A 19,064-nucleotide genomic window follows, 5' to 3' on the forward strand; every position below is an offset into this window, starting at 1 on the left:
CTTAAATTGCTGGTTACAGCATTACATAGACTATGATCTCAAGCAAATTGATATAATTACTTTCTGAGTCAAATTTTTACATTTCAAGCAAAACCAGAACAAGCATCTCAATGAAAACCTTATCTTCAAACAGAAATCTTACACCTAGAAAGTAGGTAAGTTTAGATAAATTTTGTGTAAAGTCTATGCCTCTAAAATTCTTAAACATCAGCTTCAGAAAAATTCCTAGCAACAAAAGCACCTTTCTGTGATGAAGGAAGGACTACACTGAATATGATAATTATGTTGGAACTTTCCACAAAACTGAGAAGGCTGCTGGGTACTGGGAATAGGAACATTAAAATACTCCATGTCAGAATATTTTAAAATACTCTATTTTCTTCCAAAAAGGATTCAAAGAACACTTTTCTGCCATGGAAAATTTCATGTCTGACTTTTTGTGCTAGATGAGCATTCAGACATCATTAGTAATGCAAAACTTCATGCAGCCCAGATGTTCAAGCTTCTAGGTGACTGTAATTGCCATACTTGATAATGAGCAGTCTACTAATCTTACTGATTTCTAATAGCCACCTAAATGAACCAGGTAAATGAGTAATACCTCATAACCTCAATATTGCCCTGTAATACTTATGAAAATATACTGTATTTTAATATTTCTGGTAACAGGAAAGAAAAAAAATAATCTAAAATTATAAACATGTGCACTTTAACTTTTGGTTTAAAGAATAGACATATTTAGTTTATACTGAGAACCATATAAACAATATTTTATTGGTAGTTATGTATTGAGTTGTGCATGTAACTTAATTGAGGAAGCAAATATATATATTTACATATTTGAGAACCATTGAGGTCTTTTTGAACATCTTAAATCGTGCAGAGTTGTGTGGTTGGGGGAGTCGGAAATCCATAGGAAAAAGAATAACATTTGAGTAAAATGAGCTTCCTCTCAGTCTTTGAGATAAGAACTGCTTGAGTGGTTTGATGTGGCTGGTGAAAGAAAAAAGGAAGTTAAAAAAGTGGAAACAAATATAGGTAAATCCCAGATTAGAGGTCATAGTCCACAATAATTACCACTTCAGAAGTCTTAAAATAATGAAAAGACTCTCAAGTCTCCTGTTCCTACCCCCAAGCTGCAGAGCTCACAACTAGGCTTTTGTTTTTTCAGCTTCTGTCTCTTCTTATTCCCTTCCTCATCTTCAACTTCAGCTGTATGTAATATTAGCTTGTATAACAGTCAATGAAGAAAATTCTACAGCTTGCATGGAAGAATGCCTCCCCTCACCCCATCCAATAAAACCTAATACATTTCATCTGCTCTTCTCACTCCAGCAGTTGGCTAACTTGGCTTGTCATGTGGGAAGACTTAATCATTCTCCTGGAAACATAATTAAAAACTCAACTTACCCTCTAAAGCCTGTCTGAGCGAACTCAGCAATGTAAGACACTGCTAAAGTCAAGAGAATTTGAGCTGTGCATATGCATTTGATGCAGCCTCAGTGTTACAACAAAACTGCTGAATAATTGGCTCTGAATATTTTGCAAGTGAACACATAAAGGACAAATTCAGTGTTTGAAAGAAGAGGCTGGCAGAGCAGAGAATTTATTAAATTAATTTAAATGACTTTACACTGAAGGCCAAAAAGTCTATCAATAATTCATAGAGAAGGAGGTAATATCGTTCCCACTCATTAGTGTCTTTGCCTGTATTCATGGTGTACTGGTGCACAATATTTAAATGGTATCAGTGATTTTATTTAAGACCAAAGAGTTTTTGAGTTTATAAGCAGCTGCCATCTTACCCAGCCATTGTTACTGGGTACCTTCAGATCTCCTAGGAAATATTCCTGTGAACTGAAAACTTACACTGGCAGAAGATGAGACTTTGCTGTCTGGTGCCAGTGCAGTGTTTGGAAAGTGCATTTTTGTCCTTAGGGAATTTAGGGTTTCTTCACACCATTTTTTGGCCAGGAATCTTTATTGTCCTTGAAGAAAATATGTGCTATTCAGTAGGCCAAGTCTGTACTGACTGGCTTGTCATGTGTTCTTCGCTTATTTTGAAAGTATGAAAAGAGTATGGATGTGGAACAGGTCATGGAACAAAATGGTAGACATGTACTCTACATCTGTAGACTGTCTTTAGGTACAAAATGTTTCTTGAAGAGTATCCTTATTCTTTTTTTCTTCCTTCTCCTCTTCTGTGGGGAGAAGGGACTTGTTAAATTTTACAGTTGGGAATGTGAATAGTTCTTGAATAGTTCTGTGAGGATGCTGATAAATGTTTACTCCTTGTCCTACAAAATAGTGTTAGATGTTTTTCTCCTCTTAAAGTCACCCCCAAAACATAACTAGTGTATTATTCTTTTCTTTATGCTAGGCAGCTCTTTTAGAGTTCTGTGGAATCTTACTGTAAAGGCACAGACTTCCTATGTCAGTTTAGAATAATTTTAGAGATAGTATTTAAATGTACAGATAAAGCAACTCAAGGTAAGAGTCCTGCACCTAGTAGCAGATTACACAGTAGTATCATTCTCTCACTTGTCTGAGAATCACTGCTCTTTATGAATACCTATGCAGTTGTAGCAGATATTTCAGAACGTTTCTGCTTTGTTCTATAAAAGAACAAAGATCACTTACAGATTTCTGAAGACACCTGTAAGAATCTGTATTTATCAAGAAAGATTTCTTAAGGATTTTTTCTTAAGAAAATGCTACAGGGTGGTTGATAACTCACTATATGACAGAAGTTTTGGAGAGTATATTGCATGCTGTGGATCATACACAAGGCAGCTAATTTTAATGGTCTTTTGTTTGACTGGCTTTAAAAAAGAAATTAATTGTCCAACAGGCGAATCCAGGAGAGGGATAAACAGCGGCTTGATAGAGTGCAACAAGAAGAGGAGCTTCAGCGGCAAAAAAAAACTCAGGAAGATGAAAAGCAAAAAAGGGAAGAAATAACCAAGAAGAAGGAAAGTGAGGATAAGGGGAAACAGGAAATGCAAGAAAAACTGAGTAAGCTTTTCCAACCACATCAAGAGCCAATCAAGCCAGCTGTCCATGCTCCTTGGTCAAATGCAGGTAGAGGAAAAAGTCAGGAAATGCAGCTGCATGTGCCTCTTGAACAAATCTTTCCTCTACTTTGCCTTTTTATTTAATTCAAAAATGTGTTATGTTTCAAAAGTGGAGTGGTAGTTTTACTGAAGTAAATCAGATGTTTAATGTTTAAGTTCTAGACTCCAAACAGCTGATCTCTTTTAGGTTTCATTATTCTTTCTGAAAATATAGTATTCAGCAGAGGGAGTAAAGCATAGTTGATGAGAATCATAGTGCAAGCTGAAGAGAAAATATTAGCTGTAAGATAGTGTAAGATCTTAATGTAAGATGTCAAAAATTACTTAGGTGCTTCTAATTGCAATTATGCTGTTTTGCAATACATGCTTTGGGTTTCTTTAGAGTAGTAGCAGTGTGTCATTTAGTTACTCTTTCCCTCTCTCCCTTCACCATGCATGTTTACTGAACAAATGACATGAAGTCTATGATTTAATCTCCTTTCTTCTGTGCACACGATCACTTTCAGCTGACAGCTTCTCTTCTGCATTATGACCTGATTTTTTGTCCTCACTGGAAGTAACTGAGTCATGGTTCCTTCTTAAGTGACTTGGATACGTACATAAGAAGTAACTGACTGGGAATGTAACGTTTGCTTACATAGTCGAAGGATTACATAAAGGAGAAATGATCTTTTATCTCTTTAGCGCTAGTCTAGAGGTGACTTACTCTATTATATCTCCTTGCTATGTTTTACTTGTGCAGAGTAGCAGAGGGCACTTTTCTGATGGAACAGGCAAAATAGCAAGTACGTTATACAGTGCTATTTAGCTTATATCTTTTTTTTTCTTTTTCTTTTCTTTTTTTCCTGTATTCTTTTCACTAGTAACATGTCTTTAACCCAAGCATGTGATTTTTAAAACACCATCTGTAAGTGACCTCTTTTCAGCTAATCCGTGTATTAGGATGTTTTGAAGCCTCTGTTTTGGAAGTATAGTATGGCTGCAAATGAAGCAGCTATATAAGCAGGCTGTAAAAGTTTTGAGGATACCTTTGAAATATGCAAAAACATCACTACTTGAATTGAATCTGTGGCTTATTGATCAGACGTAACCTACAAAATTGCTGAAATATTTGAAAAACTATATATGCTGCATCATAAGTACAAGAATATTTCTACCAAAATATTTGTATGTATCATGAAATTTAAAATATAGTAGTATTTTATATAGGTGATGTTTAGAAGAAAAAATAATAAGAAAATTCTGTTTTAAGTCATTCATTTGCATATTTCACCTCGTGTGATGGGGGATAATGCACATCTTATGGGCAATATAAGGGTTATTTTTTGTTTTTGTTTTTCACATCATTTTTCCAGCATTTATAAATATTATGTTTTGATATTTTTTTTGTATATGTGTTTTTTTTTTCTTTGCTCAGAAAAAGCTCCTTTAAGCATTTCTGCTCAGGAGGATGTAAAAATAGTGTATTATAGAGCATTGTATCCTTTTGAATCAAGAAGCCATGATGAAATCACTATTCAGCCTGGCGACATAGTCATGGTAAGAAGGGATTGTGATATTACTTGGAAAAAATTACTTAGGCTTTTACACTTGTGCAGTTGAAATTACATATGGCAAGTATTTTTTACAAACTTGTGAAAAATATTTCAATATATACTGAAACACACAGGATGTGATATAACATATTAATGTTATAATAATGGATAGCTTTTTAGAGTTCACCATATTGTAAAGTTTAAACATCATCTATGAGCAGGTTGTGTCAGTTTTAATATAATGAGTTGTGTGCCTCTCTGAGGTATATGGTGTTTGCAAAGATTCCTAAACAAAAATTATCTCAATGAGAGAGTTTTTGTCCTTCAAAGTAGCTAGGGGATATTGTTACTGTTATGTTTTAATAAGAGAGTGGCTGCTATGTGTTAAATTAAAAGCTGGCTTTGATAAATAAAATATGTTTTTATAACAAATTTAACTTTTTATAACAGTAATGTGGGAGCAGTGTTTTAATTTTTATTTTTGAAAAACATTTAATTTTGAAAATTGCTATTATTAAGAGAATGTGATATCTAGTGTAATACCACATGAAATAATTACGCTAAACTAGGAGATGGCTACACTTTTGTCAGATCACATAAGCATTAACATAGTCTTTGTATTGTGGTGATACTTCTCCATTAGTGTTAGAAATTTTTACAATTTTTTGTGACAGTTTTTGACTTAATGAGCTAGTATAATTGTAACTTTGAATTGTTTGCATGATAATTTGTTCTGTTCTTGTTATTTTCCTTTTTTAACTACTTAAAAACAGCCAGCTCTTTTGTGAGGTAGTTTTCCATTTATTTTAAAAGAGGAGATAAAGTAGAGAAAATGTCATTTCCTAAAAATGGAAACTTGAGAACCTAAAAATTTGGCTGTAGATGTGCTGCTGGAGAAGCATTGAGAAGCATTTTCCTTCTTTTTTAATAGATGATGTTACTGGGAGATGTCTATCTAATGCGTTGTGTTAATCTTCAAATTCTCTAAAGCTATTTTTCTTTTGTGCCTAAATATCTCTAAAATTATAGCTTCTGATGTTAATGACTGCAGTTATTGAATGTATTTTTAATATTAATAAGTTGCTAGCATGCTCTTAACATTCATAAGTCTTTTCATAATAAAAATTCCTAGTGTAAATATGAAATGTTATCCTGTTCTCTTGTGGAAAAGTTTATTCATTGTAGTGTTCTACTCAACAAAATATATTTTATGAGCTTTTGCAGTTTAATGAGTTTAGACAAAATTTACTGAGGATGGATTTTAGAAAAAATACACTTTGTAGCCTATCATAACTTTTAATGGAATCTATTCAAAAAAAAAGGAGAAAAAACAAGCAGCATGTTTTCTGGGGGAGCTTACATCTCTCAGCCTTTTTAAAAATATTATTTTATTATTATTATTAAATTGGCTGTGTCACAACAAAGTGTTTGTGGCATTAGAATCTGCTTGTGAAAATAATAAAGTGAATTTTGGATTAGTAGCACCACTGAATGACTCAGGAAAAGGCCCAATCCCATCCTGATTAATAAAATGTGTTGTTACTCTTCGTCAGGAAATAGTATTGGTCGGTCGTCTGTTAAATTAGAGAGGATATAGGCACATTGGTCTCCTTAGGCTATTGAAAAGTTCTGTATCTTGTTTTCTTAGAGAATAGATTGTAGGCTAGTTATATAAGTAAACATTGATTTTTTTGAGGAAGAGCGATCACCATGAAGTACACTCGCAAGGAAACAACAAAATTTTTTTTGACAAAAATACATGATTTTAAGGAGCGCTTGATGCATTTTAAATAAAGTTCATCCAAGTCTTCCTGTATGTTAGTTTGGACTTTAGTTTAAGTTAACACTAGAAAAAAATATTCCCTGGCTCTCATTTTTTTTTAATTTATTTAACTTACTTTTTGACCATAATTAAACCTGATGACTGATTTTTGTGGGCTTTATCTCCTTGTCTGTAGTAATAACTTAAATGGGCTACTCTTAGAAAAGCTAACATAAGTAAGACACTTTTGTGAAATGTGTTGTAATTCTGCCTTGCTTTAAATCATTGCTTTCCTGATGGAGGTTAAAAGGGAATGGGTAAGTGTGCTATATGACTGTTAGGAAGTCTATGCAACCTATTCATTTTTATAAATACAGATTTTGTTACCATGTAGTTTGTTTTTGAATTTACCTAGGGTAAACTTAACGAACTTACATTGTCAAAAGTAATTTAAGTGGAACAGACAAGAACTTACTTTTGATAATGAGTATTTGGACTTCTAAACTCTTACCTGTCCTTAAATGTTTGTCTTGTCATGTGCTTCTGAAAGGTGCAAGTCAGTTACGTTTTTTGAAAAATAATTATTTGCAAGCTTACATGTTAAAACTATATATCTAATTTCTCATTTATGACATAAATGCAACTCTAGTTAAGCTGATCTGTACAGTTAGGAGTTTACAATGTGCAGCAAAATAAATATTTTTTAGCATAACTGTGTTCCAACATCGGTAAATTTAGTGCTTGTGCATTTTAACACTGTTACATGGCTTTGTCCATAGAGGCTTGTGAAAACCTATTCTGTAATCATATAGCTATAAAGGAGATACTACCCAAGCTGTAACTGCTATCAGTAGAGGATCCAGTTGAAAAACAAATCCATTGCGTATGTGTAAACCCAGGCCTAAATCTTGGATTTAAATAGGACTGCAAAATTCATGATGTTGGAAGGACTTGTGCCTTAATAGCTGTATAGCTTGTAAATAGTTTTTGTCAATGGAGTGATAAAGTTTTACACTGTGCATTAATCTTGAGGACCATCTTGATGGAGACGGGAGGGAGGATGAGGTTTATTTAGGAAGGAAAAGTATTTGTAAAAGTATACATGAGGATGGCTTTCTTCTGCTTTACTTTCAGATAAATGTGGTTTTTTAAGTATTTTGGATAGTGGTTAGAGAGTGTATGTGGCATGGGCTGTACTTTTTTTTTAGTTCTGCTTTTTTTAAGTAAAGGATTTTTTTTATATTTTATCTTAACTTGAATTTCTACTTTCTGTTTTTCTTGCCTTTGCTTGTACTTTAAAGTTCTCTCCCTGTGAGCCGGATTGATTTATAACCCCAACTATAACTTAACCAAACTTTTGCGTGCGAACCAAAATACTCTGAGCCAAGAAAGCCATGCCTGGTCCAGAGCTCTGACCATTCAAGAACTTAAGTTTCTATTATGTGTATGAATATATGTGTACAGTGTATGGGATTCTTTTCCTTTGGATGGTTCTCTTACAAAACGAGTCCTACTGGCATTTGCTGCTGTTAAGCTCCATCTTGAAGTAACTGAATGGATTCTGTTGTTACTAAACAGCTTTTTATATAATTCAGCTTGTTTAGATAGAGTAAGTCAGTGAACTGCAATTGAATTATTGAATTAGGGAACTGTACTGACTCTGGTAGCAGAACATCACTTAAACGGGGAGTTCATAAAAGAAGCTTAAGTGAGAGGTCTAAAACAATTTCATAATGACAGTTTGTTGTCAGTTTTGTTGGTTGTTGATTGTGAAAGTTAGAATTACTGTTCTTTGTATTAGGCACATAGAAAGCCTTGTTGTGTTGGATTCTGCGTAGGCGTAAACAACATATGGCCTCTGGCTTGCCGGGGAGCTTATATTCAGCACGGCAATAGGAATTCCAGGAGTCTCAGAATATCTAGATCAAAAATAAAATAGAATTAAAATGATGATTTAATGGATAGATAGTTGAACAAAAGAGAACTGTGGTACTCCGTTTAGCCTTGATTAAATACTTTTCTGAGAGTATTAGTGTTTGTCTTTACAAGGAGAACAAATTTTTACTGTAAAACAGAGCTGCTCTTTCTATGTACTTGCACTACTAGTGATACACAAGCCAGGAATAGGCCTCTGCAAAGCCAACATCTCTGTCAGCAGAGGTGCTGGCAGCGGCAGCAGTAGGTGCAGTTAAGAGTTGTATTGCTGTTGCGCTGATGTCACTTGTTGCGTCCTGCTGCTAGAAGTAAATGTGTAAGCTGCAGCTCTAAAGTAAGGTTGAATAAACAAAAGGAAGCACACACACTGTAGTTTGGGTTTTAGACATTTTAATGGCTAGCTGTGGTTTGGAAAAAATAATCTGGGAAAATGTTTCTCATAGGGACACTGGAGAAGTATTGATTTTTTTTATTATTTTTTTTAACATGTAAGAAATAAGAAAATTAGACATGTAAAAAGCAAAAATTAGAACAAATGAATTTTACAAAGGTTCAAAGGAACTTATGTATGGTTCTGGTACTCTCCTACAAAAATATATAAATCATATTTTATGTGAATAACTGAGAAACAAAATTAATTAACTATGAAATTAGTATTTTAAAAAGTCTTTTCATGATTATAGGGTGTTTCTAGAAAAAGTAATTTGAAGAAGCATAAATTTCATCAGCCTAATTTGCTGTTTTAGGACATCCATAAACATAGGAATGTCTTCTAAGGAGACATTAATTGTTATTTTAAAAAATCTCCTTGGTGGATTTTTTTTTATCTGTTTGTAGAAAAAATTTCTTCTAAAAAATCAGTTGTTCTTGTATTATTGGGATTCATTTCAAAGAGATCCTTTCCAGAACATCACAGTAACAGGTTTTTGACCTTCTAGTGCTGCTGTTTTGTATGTTAGTGATTCTAGTTACTACCTGAGCAGCTTAATGAGAGTTAAAAAAAAAAAAAAAAAACAAAAACAAAACAAAACAAAAAAAAACTATGTGAATAGGTTTTGATTATTCAACTTTAAGTCAGGTGCTGATACTCCATTTTTCCTTCTCTGCCCCAAGATTCACCCTCTGCTGTGACCTTCCATCGCTCATACTGCTTCTTTAACAGTCCCATTCAGTGCTGCAGTGGAAATTTTGCTCTGCACTGCAGTAAAACCACATTGAACTGGTCAAGCATGCAGTCCATTTATTTCTGTTTTGCTTGGATTTAATAGGGACAGAGACAGAAGATAGAGTGAACAAAAAGCAGAAATAATGGATTTCTTTGCGCCAAAGGTAGGCTGTAGTAGGCAGTGAAAGGGCCAAAGGCGGCAGCGCAGTCTGCCTGCAGTTCCACTGAGCAGCCCAGGGACAGAGGCAGAAGCTTTACTGCTTCAGGATGGGTCGCTCCTGTGCAAAAGACTGTTCCCAGCCTTACTCCAGAACAACTGGGTTGCAGCATAGCCACAGATGATTTTTTTTACTGCATTTTTTTTTCCTCCAAGTGAGCAGCTGATCAGATTATATTTTGTGAAAATTGATCGAATGAGTTCATAGGTGTGTTTACAACTGTGAAAACAGTAGTTTCAAGACACTACTGTATGCTATTGCTGTATAATGTTATACGCTGAAACCTCCCACGGCTGAAAAGGACACTATTTCCAGTTCCTTATCTTATTAAGCACACAGTTACCAACAAGTCTCTGTGCTGATAAGTGATTTTAATGAAATAGTGTCAGGCAATTTCAAATTTTAAAATTAAGCATTTCTTACTGACTGCTGTTATCTGCAGCAATCAGCTCTTGAGTTATGCTGTCATTTGAAGCTCTTACATATTTTTAAATGCCAACTGCTACTGGCCTAAATTAATGAGAGAGAGATTTTTGACAGACTGACCACTGTGGCTTATCATTGCTGGCCTGGTTTTACTGCTGTCTTGAACAGTGCTGGGAAATATACAGCCAATCTACAGGCATGCGCAGCAGACTCCTGTACAGAGTATGTATTATTTGTAAGTCAAAGATGCAAGCTTTATCAATGTATAAAGGGCTTGCTTGAAAACTCAGTTTCTTTTGGAGTATCAAAGAGATTAGATAAGGTGGGGTAAGTAGATAAAACAGCTTGCCACAGAACTTACCATAATTATTATGTAAAGCAATTAATGCCTTTTTTCTTTTCAAAAGCTTTTGCAACTTTCAGGTGTGGCCTTTTCAGTATTTAGACACCATATTGATTCACAAGTCACAAGGCATAGCAACAGTGAATTATTTTTTCTTCTGCAATTCCTGCTGGATGCAGGAATGTTACTGTGTCACTTTTGTGACTTACAAACTCAGGCCGTAGACTGTCAGTAGAGCTGGGTGGGAGAACAAATGTGTGAAATGTTTAAGAGGCAAATGAGTAAATAAGAAATTTGCAAAATCATAGTTTATCAAGCTCATGTTAATCAACATGCAGGAATTAAAATACAACAGCAAAAATAACTGCTTCATTTTGTCATTTATGGCTTGTCAAAGTATTAGAGTGAGGGTAAGAGGTAGAAACACAGAGGTCTGCAAACTTACATACAAAAACTTACCATAGAATTGTTTTGTGTAAGTATGTTAGCATATATGTGAATTTTGTTTGGATTTGTTCTGTGGGTGTTGATCTTAATACACTGTGCTTTTTGTTCTATTTTTCTGCAAAAGGAAATCTAGGAAAACTTATTTAAAAACTGTACTTTGCATTAAACCAGAAATATCAATATTTAGTGGATTTCTTGAGAACTAGTATCTCCAAGTCTGCTGCACTATGACAGCAACTGTTTAAATACCCATTCTTGGCTTATGCGTTAAGACTTAACGCATAATTTAACTTAAAATTTTTTCTTCTGCATCAAGAAGATCTTTGGTTTGAAAAAAAGAATGAATTGAAAAAGCAGCATTGTGCTGCAAAATTTTCTCTCAACCTATAATATGCTATAGCAGGAATTGCCCACAGCATAATCTTCCAAAGACAAATTTAATAGTAATAACAAAATTCTACCCACATGGATTTTGTATTTATTAGAATGGTGCAATTTCTCTGTGACTAGAGAAAGTTAAATACTGTGAGTGAGATGGGTTTTAAAGTAAAAATTCCATTTATATGTTATGTTTTTTAAACCTTGTAACTTACTGCATCTACAGGTGGATGAAAGCCAGACTGGAGAACCAGGGTGGCTTGGTGGAGAATTGAAAGGAAAAACTGGATGGTTCCCTGCAAACTATGCAGAGAAAATACCTGAAAATGAAGTTCCAGCTTCTGTAAAACCAGCAGTTGAGGCTGCTGCTGCACCTAAAGTTTCTGTGCATGAAACCGCCACATCACTAGCAACTCCTACTTCTACAGATTGTACTGCAACTGCCAATAACTGGGCAGACTTCAGTTCAACGTATGTTTGGGTGGTGATTATCACCTTAAATGTGGTGAAGTCTTTTATAATCAGTTTGTCTGTGGTTAAAGTTTATTCTATGTACTCCTCTTTTGAGATAAGAAGCTGGCAAGTGTATGAAGGTTGCAAAATAAAAATACCGTGTTTGACATAAAATTTTTTTTTGTAGTAAACACTTAAAATTGCAGTTTTGTAGAATTTGAACCATACTTCCATTATATCCTCCTTAGCAATTTAGAGGGAAACTTCACAAATGGCAGATATCCCTAACTGAAAATAGTGACATTATGGTGGAAATCCTTAGATGTTCACCTTCCTTCTCTTAGATTAGTTGATACCAACTCTTATCGAGGGTTTCCAACTTGGTTTATGTAAATGATAGTGGCAGTTAAAGATGCTTTATTAATTTCCTTTCTCAACATTAATAAGAGTGATGCAAGCAGACACATAGTAAACTTCCCAGATAACTTTTTAACTCAGGTTAATGCTCTATACAGGATCAATCAACCCTAAGGAGATGCGGTTGGGTACGTAATTGCCTCTTTAGTCGTGTGATATGTGTTTAGAAATAAAAACCTAAAGATCTTATTGCAATATTACAGTACATATGTAGAATACATATAATATGTTCTGTTTTAAAGTTTTCATCAAATATGTTGCAATAGCTCTACCAGTCATTTAAACTTGTTCTGTTTGACTACAAACAGTACTTTTTCTTGGGCAATGGGGATGGAGGAATAAAACTAAATCTTGAGCTACCTGGAGAGGACTGGTACTTAATGGGTTTGTTGTTTTGAATAAACAGACTTATGGTAAAGCTGTTTTTGCCCAATGTACATAATACATGCTTTCATGCTTTTGATAAAAATTGCTATTCAGTTTCAATATGAAGTGAATCTCAGAACATTTATATTAATTACAATGGCTTGGAATGACAGGGCTCAGGGCTGGTTGTGGCGTTTGGGCACTCTTGCGTTCCCAGTGGGCGACAATTGATTATTACAACTGATGAGGTGTCAAGCAGGCAGAGGAAACATAGATTTAAGAGAGGTGCTTTGTTTACACTCCTAGAACTTGGGGGATTTTTAAAAATTTAAATGAGTATTTTGAGGCAAAGATGAGGATTGTGAGATTTATTAGGCATTGTAAAGGACAAGAAATAAACATACAAAGAATAAGAGGTAGCATGAATCTCAAAAGGTTAAAAGAAGCTTGAAATAATTTCAAGCAAAAGAAAATGTGTAGATTTGAATAGTGAAAATGAGAAGCAGCAGGAACATAGTGATTTTTTTTTTTTTAGTTACCTGTTTTCACTGAGCATAGTATAGACTGCACTAGTTTTAGTTTTATTGAATTGGGGCACAATTAAAGGATGAAATTAAATTACAGGAACAGATGGCCTTAATAAGCAAGGACTAGCAGCTGTATTTAGAATTTGCCTTTTTAAGATAAAACTATTGTAACTCCATATTTGATTACACTACTTTCACCTAAGAGATAAGATAGTAATAACTCATAGAATATTCAATTAGGGGAAATTAGCTTGGAATGTAGAGTTTTTTTCTGCACAGTCTTTCCATACAAGTATTATTTTTATTCACTTCAAGACAGTAAGAATACTTGTTGTTCTGTTATTTTCAGATGGCCAACAAATACTAGTGAGAAACCAGAGACTGATAACTGGGATGCCTGGGCAGCCCAGCCATCTTTGACTGTCCCCAGCGCAGGGCAGCTGCGGCAGAGATCAGCATTTACTCCTGCCACCGTTACAGGATCATCTCCCTCTCCTGTCTTGGGTCAGGTGAGCAGCTATGTTTATTAAACTGTTCTGATCCGGAATTAACTTCTGCTAAATGCAATGTGAATGTTGACCATTCCTTAAAATAGCCCCCCTAGGACAGGTAAATTATTTCACTTTGGATTGATGAAAAGCTGGGGTTACGACCATTTGGAAAACCTGTGACGGATATTAACATGAAGAATTTTCTGTTCTTCTGCTATTCTGTGCTGGCTTGTTTAGACTAGGGTGGCATAGTCTTCTCAGTGTTTCAGCAGGATACCAGTTCTGGGTCACTTTCTTGGGGCTTTACTGAATCCTGTGACAACAACCTGTAATCCAAAGTGAATTGAGCAGTGGCGCTTATGGGATTAAGTGACATAGCATTGGCAAAGCTTCAGGTCAGATGGATTCAGCCCATCTGTTAAGGCATTCTCTTTTCCTCAGTTGAACAATATATAGTTCTTGTAAGCTAATGTGTTGTTTTAAAAAGTGCTAAATACCTTAGTGTTTTGGAACAAAACAAAAAAAATGGAATGTAGAATGAATAACTTGTGGTAAAAGTGTAATTTTCCATAAATCTCCTTTAAGCCCTACCAAAATGCCTTCATCAAGTTTGGTTATATATATATGTCAAACTGATTGTAAAACTATATTTAACTTGTTTTCTTTTTAAAAAAGATAATCTGGCATTGCATTACTTACCTGTTAATGAATAAAAATTCATTAAAAAGTCTGTAAACACTGCTCATTTAACTTTTTATTTTTAATTGATATAATTGGCTTTATATATTTGAGAAAGAAGTCTCTGTATTTTGTGTCTATATAGTGCATAGTGTAAGAACAAAATTCCTTAAGCAGCCTCCTTTATGAAAGGTGGTACATGACTGACTTCTCCCTCTTTTTTAAAAAAAAAATTGCTTTAGGGTGAGAAAGTGGAGGGGCTTCAAGCACAGGCTTTGTATCCTTGGAGAGCAAAGAAAGACAACCACCTTAATTTCAACAAAAATGATATCATCACAGTTTTGGAGCAGCAAGATATGTGGTGGTTTGGAGAGGTTCAAGGACAAAAAGGATGGTTTCCTAAATCGTATGTGAAACTTATTTCAGGCCCCATTAGGAAGTCAACAAGGTATTTTATTGGCTTTTACTTTACTTCTATACTGTGATGCTTAAATAAGAAGAGTTGCATACTTGAATTTTAAAGTTTAAAATTTACTCTGCAGAATTATTTTGTTTATTTTGTGTTGGGGGGGTTGATTTTCAACCCTAAAAATTCAGTTTGAGAATATGAAAGCCAATCAGTTCTCCCTGGGCCATGCATCCCTGACAAAAGATCTCGAGCTCGATAAACAATTCTACTGATTAATAAATGATAATAAAGTCTGACTTGTTCTCTTGCAGCTATTTAGGTAAACGTAAATAAAGCTAATTAGCAATTTCTTATTTAGGTTGGTAAGGTAAGTTTAAACATACAAACTGTTTTTGCTCTTAAGGAACAGAATAACTGATTAAGGTGGTCTGTTTAATGTAGATAATGCAGAAAAAATGTTGCTAGAAGAATGAAAGTTATAGATCAAATGTAAATAAGAGAATAGAACTAAAATGAAAGGGAAAATATGATCAGAGATGCAAATGCATTATAGTTGCCTGTAGCTACACTTAAATCTACACTTGTAGATCTGGAACATGTTTACTGAAAGTATGGAGAAGATGTGGAGAGTGGAGATATTGCAGGCTGATAAATGAAGCTTGTACATACCTTAATGTCATGTGACTTGCAACTGAAAAATTAATCTTTCTGGATTTTATGAATTACAGTCTTAGCTTATTTTTCCCCAGAATAAAAAGATATAACTCAAAACTTAACCAATTATCATTATTTTTGGAAGATGTAGCAATTGAAATTTGATTCTATGTAATGCGAAAACATCATTAACATTAATAATACAAATGACAATGAATTTTAAATATTTTTCTAAGAGAGAAGAGGAAATGTAGCAACTTGTGCATTTAATGCTGTTACCTAATTTTAGCCATTACTATTCTGTGATGCTTAAAAGCTTTAATTTGCATGTTTACCATCTCTTCTTTTAAATTTAGAGAATAGCTTATGGATATGCATTTTTTGTTTTAAAATATAATACACATTTTCTGAAGAGATATTTCTTAAATAACTTTTATTCTCTTCTAAAGCATGGATTCTGGTTCTTCAGATAGTCCAGCTAGTCTGAAAAGGGTAGCATCACCAGCAACAAAACAGGCTATGTCAGGTGAAGGTAAGTATTCAAACTGAGTGGCATTAATAGTATTTTACTGTTTAATTCAATGAAATAGATTTGTTTAATATTAGAAACAAACAAATTTGTTCTGGATCTGATCTGGAATCAGATTTTAGTATTTTAAGATCAGACCAGTTAAATTTGGAGCACAAATCTAATTTGTCTGTAGAAGGGTCTAAAATGATTGTAGTAATAATTTGAATATGTTTGGTGTATAGAACAAATAATTTATACCATTTAAATATCTCTTGTAGTTTATATTGTTCCGTGTATAAATATTTTAGTAAAATACTTGGTCAAAAATTCTTTTACATAGTGTCAAATAAGCATAAGTATATGTGTACTTCATTATGGCAAGAATTTTTAACGGTCTAAATTCCCCTCTAAACTCCTTTGCAGTGTTTCTTTAAAGCTCTCTATAACTAATAGTAATTTTCTGAATTGAGTATTGTAACTCTCATGCTCAAAGCTAGCCCTCATTTTTAAAGATGGAGCTTGGGGCACAGACAGGTATTTATCAGGCTTCTGAAAGATTTTTAAAAACTTGCATTCCTGGTTGCCACTGCCCTTCAGCTAGAGATCAATACCACTGCGCAAGGCTATGTTAACTGTCTGGGCACTTTTAATCCACTTCAACGCAGTGTCAGCTAGGTTAATTTAAATCACAGTCAGAGTAAATCAGTGAATCTAAATATAATTTAAAAATGAATTTTTTCATATAATCTCTATGGAACACTACTTTTTATTTTTTTTAACTACAATTCTAAATATGATTTTAAGTGGAAAAGTCAATTTGGTTGCTGATGTATTTAATTTGCCACTGGCATTGGTACTACAGAAATTAAGAGAGTGTTAAAGATCCATTCACCATGGAAAAGGAGATAATTATTGCAAAATACAGCTGGTTTTGCTAACTATGTATTTGAGAAAAAGTAAATGAAGAAATGCTAAGTCTTATTTTGTAAAGTCTGAGATATCTCAGGTTATATGTTTGTATGAAAAAAGGAACATGACTTTTGTAGAACAGTTCAAAGAAACTATATCTAAGAAATAATAAAATATAGATTTAACATTATAGATTTAACATTTTCTATTATAGTTAAGGAATTTAAGAAAAATGATGCCTACATAGTATAGGTTATGACACCGTGTGTGTGCAAACGTTTTTGTATTCTTCAACTGCAGTTGTCAGATAAAGCATGTCTTAGCTTTTGTTAAGGATGATAATTGTGGTTTGAATTCTTGCTGAACTTTAGCAACTGCGCTAAGCTTTTTGGGTCAGATTTGGTGTTCACACAAATACAACAATTGCCAGCTGCAGTGGAAATCTTGAATGCTTTTGTTACATATGCAGGAAAGTCTGGCTGAAACATTGTGAACCACTCCTGTGTCCAGAGCTAATACCAGAAGCAGAGGATATAATCTTCAGAAAACTATTTTATGCCTATATAAAGTGTGATAATGCTCAGTTAAATAAGAACATATCAAACCATATAGAAGATGTTACAGAATTGTTTGAAATCATATTTTTAGTCCTTGAAGTAAAAATTTTTCATGTAGTTTATAATTAAATTAGGCATTGCATTTTTCAACATCAGTCTATGTTAGTGCTTTTTGCACTTGAATACTAAGTAGTCGACCATGTTTTAACAGAACAGAACACATTCTGCCTTTGTCTTAACATTTCCCAGCCATCTGTTGTATAAGATACAATGAGATGTGCACCCTTCATGCAAAGCTTCAAGTAATGAAAGAATTCATTGTACATGAGAGGCAAACAGAGTACGTAAGATGAAGACTATCTACAGATGTTCAGATACTGAGATTTTCTGTCTCCAAGACTGAAAATGCTAGTGATCAGCACAGAATGGAAGCCATTGGGAAATACGTTCTTCAAGTAGTGGTATAAAGTGATATAAAGTTATGTTCATTTTAATCATACAAGCAAATTATTGCACCAGAAAAGATTCCCTCAGAAACAGCCTTTTGATATATTGTATTCAGTCCTGAAGAAGATGCACTTCATTCTGTGTGTTAAATATTGAGCTTTCTATTTATAGAAAGTAATTAATATAGTTGTCTTCTATCTAGCCTGTGGATTCACTACATTATATTAGGTAGGTTTGGCAAATGATAACTGAACAGTTTATCAAGTGTTTTCCGATGTTCTGTATTTATTTCCCTCTTCCAGAGTATGTTGCTATGTACACTTACGAGAGCTCTGAACAAGGAGACCTGACCTTTCAGCAAGGTGATATGATTCTTGTGACAAAGAAAGACGGCGACTGGTGGACGGGAACACTGGGTGATAAATCAGGCGTTTTCCCATCTAATTATGTGAGACTTAAAGATTCTGAGGTAGAGACACTGAAGCATTGTAAAATTGAGCTGGGGGAGATGTACTTTATTTGGTGTCAGAGTGATAGTTGCAAGTCATTGAATCATAAGAATCATAAGGGGAGCAAAAGGTCTTTTACAATTTTGCTGAATGTGAGGTTGGGTAGGGAAAATGACAATAGTTGCAGTTTATAAAATAAATTCTTAAATAACTTTGTGGAGCATGCATTAAAGTGACTGTTGAATAACTTATATCTCTACAAAACTGTCAATTATTATCAGAATAGGTATGGCTACTTTGATTTCTTGGTAAATTTTTAATGGCTGAGTCATATCTTACTGCCATTCTCTTTAGAAAAAAATATAAAGGAAAATATTTAAGTCTAATATCAACTTTTTTTCTATTGCAGTTTCCTTGCAATCCAGGGAAACAAATTTGGCAAAAACATCTTAGCTAGCTACTACATTTGATTACAGAATTGATTAAATTATAGAAGTTCTATCTCATCTGCCCTACAATGTTATCCTGGAATTATCTGATAGAACACATCCATATTAAAATTGTTTTCTCTCTTTTTAGGCATTCTTAGAAAAGACTTTTCTTCTTGCTTATGTACCCCATCTATTTGAGAGGGTAATTCTTACCTCCCATTAGGAATTAGCTTAGGGTCATAACTGAACACATTACTAATCTCTTGGTGAGAAAGAATTCTTGTTTGTGTCTGTAATAATTGTATGTTTAAAAAGAATAAATTTAGACTTCTATAAATTCTTAATTGGATTTTTAGAAATCAAGAGGGGTTTTCTTTCTTTTTTTTTTTTTTTTTTTAATAAGTCTTGACTTATGTTATGGGGCACAACTTTATGATAGACTACATCTACAATATAGGGCTCGAGAAAAGTCCCTCCTTAGT

General features: G+C 33.9%; 1 protein-coding gene across 5 annotated transcripts in view; it reads left to right on the forward strand.

Annotated features, from left to right (window-relative positions):
- Positions 1-19,064, forward strand: part of ITSN1 (intersectin 1) — a 137,321-nt gene that overhangs the window by 78,990 nt on the left and 39,267 nt on the right. For 4 of the 5 annotated variants that reach the window (XM_062598647.1, XM_062598668.1, XM_062598678.1 and 1 more), the window contains 7 exons: positions 2,852-3,081; positions 4,492-4,613; positions 11,510-11,754; positions 13,396-13,555; positions 14,458-14,663; positions 15,728-15,810; positions 18,005-18,171. In XM_062598647.1, coding sequence (XP_062454631.1) covers positions 2,852-3,081; positions 4,492-4,613; positions 11,510-11,754; positions 13,396-13,555; positions 14,458-14,663; positions 15,728-15,810; positions 18,005-18,171 — 1,213 coding nt within the window. The remainder of the gene's footprint in view (positions 1-2,851; positions 3,082-4,491; positions 4,614-11,509; positions 11,755-13,395; positions 13,556-14,457; positions 14,664-15,727; positions 15,811-18,004; positions 18,172-19,064) is intronic. The other variant, XM_062598658.1, reaches the window with a different exon arrangement.

The sequence above is a fragment of the Rhea pennata genome, chromosome 1, assembly GCF_028389875.1.
Source record: "Rhea pennata isolate bPtePen1 chromosome 1, bPtePen1.pri, whole genome shotgun sequence".
Classification (NCBI taxonomy): Eukaryota; Metazoa; Chordata; class Aves; order Rheiformes; family Rheidae; genus Rhea; species Rhea pennata.